We start from the raw sequence: 9,621 nt of genomic DNA on the forward strand, positions 1-9,621 counted from the left end.
GAAAAAAATAATGGCTGGCGCCATTTAGAATGGCGCCAGGCTCTCTTTTCGGTTGCCACCTGACAATCCAACCCCAAATCCACAAATAATTTATCTCCAACCCTAAATCCACAAATAATTCGTCTCCCAACTCTAATTTTGCAAAAAGCCCAGTAATTTAATTAAATACCTTTTTAAATTTATTAACATATAGAAATCTATTAGTGAATTATCAACGCATTTACTAATGGATTTTAAGTCTGTTAGTAAATTTCAACACTAATTATTTTATATATTTATAAATTATCAATAAATTTTAAAATTTATTAATAATATCAATAAATTTTAAATTCGTTAATAAATTTTTATAAAATTTTTTTTATATTTAGAATTACTAACAGATTTTCAACTTTATTAATAAATTTGTTAAATGGATTAAAATATATTAGTAAAATTCATTGATAATCCAACGATTCCTTGTAGTGAGGGGAAATTTAATTTCACAATCCAACTTTCAAACTAATAGAATAAATTAAAAATGGTTTATGTATCTTATAAATTTAGATATGCAATGAGGAATGCATATAAATGGGCAAGTGCACATTTAAGAAAAAAAAAAATCTTTTCACATATATTCATTGAAAGTGTAAAATTTTGTAATTACAAACAACTACTTGGTTTAACTAGACCGATAGTCTTTCCAAGCACGTTAGCACAAAATGATTGAGCTGCTTGATTTGAGTAGGTCAAGTTTACACTATGTAATCTAATCCCACTGCATGGATATTTAGAACTACAATCAAATCTTATTGCTACTTCTGTTGCTGAGGTACCGCGAATACCTTGATAAATTATATCATTAATTTGGACATCCGACACCTTTATCTTTATGTTGTTGGAGTTGGTAAAGCTCAATGACTGCACCCACACGAACATTCAACTACCCATTAATCTAATGCCACTAGAATTGATGAATATATATGATCTTAGATATTAATTAGCTAGAGAGGTAAATTGAGTAGTACCGTAGCTCCACTGGGGCAATTTTTGCCCTTGGCTTTGCAAGCCCACAAGGTTGGACCCTTCGCGTCAAGTGCTCCACCCACGATGGAAACGCCAGCAACTCCTTCGAAGCTAAGCCAATTGGCAGCTTTACCGAGAATGCGGTAATCCCGGGGAGCCACCAGAGTTTCATCGACCCGAATGGTGATATCAGGACTTTTGCAGCCGCCTCCAAAGATCATAGAGCCAAGCAAATACCTTCCTTTAGGCACATAAATGATAGTTGAACCAGCAGAGCCGCACGCTGCAGCCCATGCATCGAGGAAGGCCTTGGTTGAATCGGTTACTCCATTTGGTTTGGCTCCATAACTTAATACGTTAAAGTTTGTTGCGGCAAATGATGAGTTGACATGCAAGGCAAAGAAAATGAAGAAGAAGAAGAAGAAAAGTGATCCTGCCATGTTAATTTACTGGATCAAGAAACAGCGAAAGGAGAGAAGCTAATGTATAACTGTGGTAGTTATGAGTTAAGACTTGCGAGAGCAATTCGTAGTGGGAAGTTGGAAAAATGATGATGAGTTAGCTGTGTGGTGGGGAAGTTATTTGTAAGTAGAAGATTCCTTAAGAGCAACTGTTGCAGATAAAGAAGACAGTCTAACGGTTAACTAAGAGAGCTTTTTTAATTCGAAAATGGAAATCCAAAGAAAGCCGCGCCTGCAGTACATGTATTGCTTCCTCCTTGTGCAATTCAGATGGACCATTGCAGAGCATTTTCCTCCGGCCACCACTTCTCATTGCTTAATTAGCTTGCAATTAATGGAATAATGAATTCATCAACATTATCCTAATAGTCAATAGAGGAATGCTGAATATTACGTGACAATGAATCAATGCATGCAGAGTTCTTTAGATCCATGTAGGAAGCCCCCTAACTTCCAAGACTGGCAACGTGGCTGGCCTTTATTGTTCCCATGTCCGTACTCTCGTATTAAAAAAAAAGGAAAAAAAAATATAAAAAACATTAAGAAATCATTGGATATGGACAGTCTATTAATTATGTAATACTTATATAATACCCCAGCTCAATGAGCAGTAATGCCCGGCGCCATTGCTAAGCTAGCTGCCCAGGATGGCTCCAGCTTCTTTCCTTTTTTCTTTTCTTCTTCTTTTTCAATAAATTAAAGGAGAATTTTATAAAAGCAAGAATATATTTTTTTTAATGCAGTGTATGAAAAACTTTCCTTTAATATGTGTCTTAGCTTATTTTGTATTTTGGTATTGTTTTTTTATTCATAAATTTGATTTTTTTTTTTTTATAGTTTGCAAATATTATTCTGTTTGCATTTGAGTCCACTAAAAGATAAAGTACTCTAATGAGTATTTGTATAAATTTGAGATTTTTGAATACATTTATTTTTTTATAAAAAAATATTATTAAATAATTAATTAAATTTTTGTATTTTCCAATTATTTTAGTTGATCCAACCTTATTATAGTGCATTAAAATTCTTAGCCTTACTTAAATAAAATAGTTTGAGTGACACACACTCTCTCCATCACTAATACTAAATCTCATCACTGTTTGAATATTTATTGATTATGAAAATAAAATTAGTGGTAAAATTAGATTTTTATTGGTAATTTTAAACAAGTTGAAAAGTAAAGTTAATAATTTGATTAACGAAAATAAGCTAAATTTGAAGGACGTCTTTGAAAATTTGACTAATTGTACGTGTTTAGAGCTAAACATTTTGAATTAAATACAAAAAAACTTAACTTTTCATTTAGAGCAATTCATTTAAAAAAATCAAATAAATTTCTACAAAATCAAATATAATTTTTTAAATTAAAAGGAATTAAATCCTCTCATGCACCAACTGAATATGTTCATTTTATAATGCAGATGAGGTGAATGGCCTGCACAGGATATAGGGACAAAGAAATAAAGCATTATATAGCCTCATGGAACATTGCCTACAATTTATTTGATATTTTATTAAAGATTAATTTTACTAAATGAATTTTGCAATTCATAGACAACTATACAAGAAAGAATGGCACTATACAAGAAAGAATTTTGCAATTACAAGCAACCATGAGGTTTAACTAGACCAATTGTCTTTCCAAGCACATTAACACATAATGATTGAGCTATTTGATTTGAGTAGGTCAAATTTATGTTATGTAATCTAATGTCGCTGCATGGATTTTTTGAGCTACAATCAAATTTTATTCCTACTTCTGTTGCTGATGTACCACGGATATTTTGATAAAGTATATCGTTAATTTTTACACCCGACATCTGCAAATAACATGAAATAATAAGTTAATGATTAATAAATAATTATTTATTAAAATAATTTTTTCAATGAAATTGTTAACCATTTGATTACCTTATTAGGACAATTTAGGTTATGAGGGCAATAATTCTGATCAATAACAATAGGATTTTGAACATTTTTCATAATAGCACCTATGAAACGAACTCTTCTAACAAATCCTTTACTTGGTCTAGCCCATGATTTTATTCTCAATCCGTTTTGGGTGTCTGCAAAAACTGTCTTCGTGACCGTTACATTTTGAACTCCTTCCTCTTCTAATTCCTTAGCTAAGCTCCCAATACTGTTAACACAAATAGCAAGAAAAAAATTTTGTGTTTATAGTCTATTATAAATAATTAAATTAAATGTTATTTCATTCTATGTCATATATGCATATGGTAATTAAGAAAACCGAATCAAATCCAACCTAATGCCATGACCAGGGCCGCATTTGACTCGTTCGATCCACAGATTTTGAGTGCCAGGACCGATGGAGATGCAGTCATCTCCAGTTTTAATGTTAGAGTTGATGATAGCAATGTTGTTGGATAATTGGACATGAATGCCGTCTGTGTTTGGGCTGTCTCCAGCAGCTATTACCTTGATCCCTTCAACATTCACATTTTGGCAACCATTGATCACAATGTGGAACATGTGGCTGTTTAATGACAGTAATCCCTTAATCTTTATGTTGTTGGAGTTGGTAAAACTAAGCGACTGCACCCATACAAAAATTCAACTACCCATTAATCCAATGCTCTACTATATTTGATAAATATGAGCTTAGATATTAGCGAGAGAGTTAGTAATCTAATAGTACCGTAGCTCCACTGGGGCAATTTTTGCCTTTGGCTTTGCAAGCCCACAAAGCTGAACCCTTAGCATCAAGTGCTCCACCCACAATGGAAACGCCAGCAACACCTTCGAAGCTAAGCCAGTTGGCAGCTTTACCAAGAATGCGGTAGTCCCCTGGAGCCACCAGAGTTCCATCGATCCGAATGGTGATATCAGGGCTTTTGCAGCCACCTCCAAATACCATAGAGCCAAGCAAATACCTTCCTTTAGGCACATAAATCATGGTCGGACCCGTAGAGCCACATGCTGCAGCCCATGCATTGAGGAAAGCCTTGGTTGAATCGGTTAATCCAGTTGGTTTGGCTCCATAACTTAAGACGTTAAAGTTTGTTGTGGCGGATGATAAGCTGAAATGCAAGACAAAGAAAATGAAGAAGAAGAAAAATAATCCTGCCATGTTAATTTACTGGATCAGATGAACAAGCAGCAAAAGGAGAGAAGCTAAAGACTTGCGAGCTATTGGCAGTGGGAAGCTGGAAATATGATGAGTTAGATGGTGAGGAAGTTAGATTTAGTAAGATATTTATATGTATAGAATCCTGAAGAGCAGCTCTTGTTGATAAAGAGGAATAGTGTGAAGGTTAATGAAGAGAGATTATTTATTCAAAAATGGAAATCCAAAGAAAGCTGCGCCAGAAACAAATAGCTCCTCAAATGCACGTATTGCTTCATTTGCAATTTCTTTTGAATTCGGTTGTAGACAACTGATTTTTATATGAACAGCATTTGGTCCGTATAGGAATTTTGAATTAAATAGCTTGCAAAATTAATGGAACAATTAATTTATTAATATAATCTGAGTTGTCAATATAGGAATGTTAAATTAAAGAGCTGCCAACGTGGCCATGAAACAATACATATAGAGAATTCCTTTGTAATAGTAGAAAATTATACAATAGGCCAGAGTACTACGTAGTATAATAAGATAATCTTTAATTATATTATGATACATACATGAAAATAATTTAGTGAATTGATTGTTATTCTACTTATTTTAATAATTTAAAAAAATATATTTTAATTTATTAATTGAGAATAAAACGTTATTCATATCCTATAAATTGAAACTCACAAACTTCTAAGCATGGTGACACGGTCGCCGTCCTGTAATCTATTGTTTCCACGTCCATACATTCATATTAAAAAAATGAAATACTCGATAATTGATGCATTAAGAAACCATAGGATATGTACAATCTAAGCTGATCCCTTCAAGTTTATCCTTTCTCAAACTCAACCCAATATTTAATTATCCATCCAAAGTATAAAAATGTTTGAGAAAGTTATTGCTAACTATTTATTGTATATATAAAGGTAAATACCATTTCAAAAAAAAAAAAAAAGGGTAAATAGTCATTTTTAGTATTTCATGTTATATACAATATAATAAAAAGATTAGATATACTAAATTAATAAGCGAGTATTGGTTAAGAAAAATTTATTATTTAATTTTTATGATACTGGAAAATTTATTAATGTATCTTTCATTTTTTAAAAAAATATATTAAAATATTTTTAAAATTTTAAAAATATTCCTATTAATTTATTATTTAATTTTTGAAATTTCAATTGGGTTCCAATCTAAGTTTTATATGGCGAAGCATTTGGCAAGCTGGATTTCTTTTGAAAGCTGGATCACGACAGTGTATTGGAAATGGTCGTTCAACGGAGTGATCTATGGTTACCTTCTGCTAAGTACCCTCATATCCACTCTCCCAGTAATCTTGGTGTTATAAGCATGCCTATTAGTGTTCTTATTGATGCGAAAACTCGACAATGGAATTTGGATGTGTTGACTGCTTCTTTTGAAGCTCAGGATGTTTAGTTTATTTTGCAAGTTTCTTTGAGTATAGTTATGGGATCTGATTCTTGGTATTGGTCTGCACCTCGGAAGGGTACTTATACAATCAAGATTGGGTATTATCTTTTATTCCCTCAACTATATGAGACATCATCATTACCTCCTTTGTCTGTTGATTTATGGAAAAGATTCTGGACTGTTAAGGTTCCTGAAAAGGTTAACTGTTAGTATGGAGATTAATTTAGGATATTCTTCCTGTTAATACTAAACTTTTGTCTCAAAGAATTGATGTATCTATTGATCGTATAGTTTGTCATGGGGAAGCAAAAACCCTGATGCATGTATTTTTTAATTGTGATATTGCCACTCAAGTTTGGTCTCTTAACTCATCTTTTAGTTGAGGTCCATTATATTTTGTTGATGACTGGATACTTTTTTCCCTTATGCACTGTTCATCAGAGGGTATTGCTAAGATTTTTATACTTTTATGGGTTTATGGTGGAATCGTAATAATTTGATTTGAAATTTTAAGTTATGTATTGCTATTCAAATTAATTTTTTTGCATTTTCTTATTACGAGGATCGATGTGTTACATAACATAATTTACGGTTATTCGTATGAATAGCATCAATTTCATATCTATCTAGATAATAATTCACCTTGTTGATTATGTTAAACACAATGTGGATGTTGTAGTTCATTTACAAGGTGATAGTATTAGTTTTGGGTGCATTATACTAGTCAGTTTAGTTGTTTTCTTTATACTTGTATGGTTTGTCGAGTTGGGTACTATCTTCTACAATTGCAGAAGCAATGGCTATTAGAGAGGTCTTAAACTGGTTAAAAAATTCTGGTTTTGATCGTATTCAACTGGAGTCGAATGCTTTGCAAGTTATTCAATTCTTTTACATTCAATAGAGAATAATACACATCTAGAAGGTGTTTGATTTGACTATGTAATTTTATGTCATGTTTTACAGATATTTCAATTTTTTATATTAAACGGTCTGCAAATCAGTGTAATTATTTATTAACTAGAACAATTATTTTTGTATCAAGCTCAAATTCTTGGAGTGATTCTTCTTCTGTATTTTTCTAAGACATACGTACTTTGAATTTATTAATATAATTTATGTATATTTTTTAAAAAATAAAAAAGAAATTAGGTTTGCTGTTGATTTGAATAGTGTAGAATAAATTTAAATATATTTTAAATACCCTAATCCACAAAATAAAATTATATTAACAATAAGCAAAAATTTAAAATGAGCACTTTACTGTACCTCAGCAAATAGATTTCTCTAAATTCATCTAATCTATATATAGCATGTAACGAACCGGGAACCGGACCGCTACTAGTGCTAGGGTTCAAATTGGCTTAAGGTCGCCGGAACCCATAGCAAGCCTACTATATATTCTGTTATACCTGATATAATCTCATACATGATCATATGAATAACAAAAACATATTCATCTCATGAACCAAGACTCGACCTGTGCATGCATCATAACTGAAAATATTAAATCCATACTAGACCCCTCATCAAATACTTCAGTGTGGTCAATATTACATATGCCTCAAACTCAGTTCAAACATAACTCATACTTAAAACTTTTACATATAAGAATCATGAAACATGGATTACAAGGAAGGAATCCGGACAAAACACAATTCTAATCCACAAACTAATATATGTCTATAGCTATACTATTACAACAGGTTATACCAGCAACTCAACCGACTTCTCAAGCTAACTCTGATCCTGCAAACATGGGATTAGGGGAAAAGGGATAAGTTACAAGAGTTTAGTGAGCAGAATATAAAAAAACAGTTCAATAAAACATATGATCGTATGAATGCGTCTCTACAGATTCCAATAGTGTCTGGCCCACGACGGGTGCTCCTCAAGACTTCCTCTTAAACATAACATAACATATTTATAGTGTCAGGGGTATAAAATAGGTCTCGACCTGGACTTTCTCTTACATATTGCCAGGGGCGTAGAATGAGTCTCGATTTGAACTTCTGTATCCATCATAACATATCATAACATACTCGAGAGCTAATAGGTCATTCAATAAATTATGCAGTACATCATATTCGTGAATTCTAATGCAAAACAACCTAATTACATATACATGGCATTCGTGATGCATGAGCATGCTTAAAAAGTTTGAGTTTTTTAAATAATGATTCAGTTTAGTTCTACTTACCTCTGGCTGACGCTCACCTAATACTAAAACAGTTATCTTACTGCAAGCCTCTTCAGTCTCCCAAGTCCGATCCTACATAGATGGACTTAAATGAGGGACCAAACATAATTTTTACAATACTTAAAACAACCCCCCAAGAAACCCCTAAGAACACATAAGAACACACGTAGGAAACGAGCTGGAAAAAGTTGGGTAGGAAACTTTCGGCGGCAGGTTTAGCGGCCAAAGGTCCCTCACAGATCCAAAGGTCAAAACCTTTGGGGGTAAGTTCGGCAGCCTAAAAACTGCTTCCATAAGCAGGTTCGACGGTTGAATCTTATTTCGGTAGCCAAACATGGGTTCTTCAGCAAGGCAGAACCCGATTCTGCCATAAATATACAACCACCAAATACTACCAATCTCACATGCAATAACCTATTACAACCGTACACACTCAACACGCATAGGGGACATCTAGAGCTAGCCTAATCCTTATAATGCATTATCAACAATACAAGAAGAATGTTTCATTACTCCAAAAATAGAATTTTAAACTCAAAAACATAAAAGGGGAAAAGACACACTCCTTTGCATGCATTCTCAAAATAGCAACTCCAATAACACATAACTAACATTGAGTTTAAAAAAAAGATTTTAAATATAACTAACATTGAGTTAAAAAAAAAAGTTTTAGATATAACTAATATTGAGTTAAAAAAAAAAGGTTTTAGAGAAGTCAAACTTACCTTTTTGAAGGATCACAAACACAACAACAAAGAGGAGATTTTGGGAAAGGAAAAGAGATGAACTTAAAAGATTCCAAGAGCTAGAACTTTGAAACACTGCTCAATCTTCAAAATAAAAATAAAAATTCATAAATTCTTTAAGAGTATTGAAAAAGCTCTACAAAAACATCAAGGAGAGTGCATGGAATTATCTCCCCAAAAATGGAGAAAGAGTTCTCACATTTTTGGGCTGAAGGCCTTTTATAAGTGGTTGGAGGAGCCTCTTTCGGCTGCGAACTTGAAGGTTCAGCGACTGAACCTTAAAACATTTATAAAACTCTTTTTTTAACACATTTAAAAATACTTCAAATTTATTTTAAAAAACACTATATTTTACCCTTTTAAGGATTTCAATTTCGAGATTTTGAATTTCGATGGAGATTTCGTCGAAAAGCGAGAATTCTAATGTTAGCCGGATATTACATAACATGTTAAAATGAAAAAATCTAATGAAAAAGGCATATAAAAATTAGAGAAATTCACAACTCAAATAAAAAAAAGGCTTTACTACACACCACACTTAAAAGATCAAACTCTTACAAAAGCTAGAAATTCTATTACCAAATTAATAAAACTACTAAAAAATTATAAATTTTTTGAAAAAATATTAATAATGAAATTTTTAGTAATGGATTTAAATCCGTTATCATATTGAAGGTGTTACTAACCGATTTTTATGAGATT

At 32.3% G+C, this 9,621-nt stretch overlaps 1 protein-coding gene and 1 pseudogene across 1 annotated transcript; both read right to left on the reverse strand.

Annotated features, from left to right (window-relative positions):
• Positions 1-972: 972 nt before the first annotated feature.
• LOC110609600 lies at positions 973-1,521 on the reverse strand (annotated as a pseudogene).
• A 1,543-nt stretch (positions 1,522-3,064) lies between these two features.
• Positions 3,065-4,554, reverse strand: LOC110613895 (polygalacturonase). Its single transcript, XM_021755296.1, has 4 exons — positions 4,123-4,554; positions 3,730-4,019; positions 3,375-3,603; positions 3,065-3,283 (listed from the first exon to the last, which is right to left on the reverse strand). Exons 1-4 carry the CDS (start codon positions 4,552-4,554, stop codon positions 3,065-3,067), a joined length of 1,170 nt encoding a protein of 389 aa, XP_021610988.1.
• Positions 4,555-9,621: the final 5,067 nt, after the last annotated feature.

Source organism: Manihot esculenta, chromosome 1 (assembly GCF_001659605.2).
Source record: "Manihot esculenta cultivar AM560-2 chromosome 1, M.esculenta_v8, whole genome shotgun sequence".
NCBI classification, from domain to species: Eukaryota; Viridiplantae; Streptophyta; class Magnoliopsida; order Malpighiales; family Euphorbiaceae; genus Manihot; species Manihot esculenta.

What these genes read in the sequence shown, in the direction of transcription:
- LOC110613895 (XM_021755296.1), bottom strand. Translation starts at nt 4,554, where the DNA reads ATGGCAGGATTATTTTTCTTCTTCTTCATTTTCTTTGTCTTGCATTTC. An exon ending in GGCCCTGGTCATGGCATTAG is followed by an intron (nt 3,604 to 3,729) that starts GTTGGATTTGAT and finishes TTGTGTTAACAG; the next exon opens with TATTGGGAGCTTAGCTAAGG. An exon ending in ACCTAAATTGTCCTAATAAG is followed by an intron (nt 3,284 to 3,374) that starts GTAATCAAATGG and finishes TGTTATTTGCAG; the next exon opens with ATGTCGGGTGTAAAAATTAA.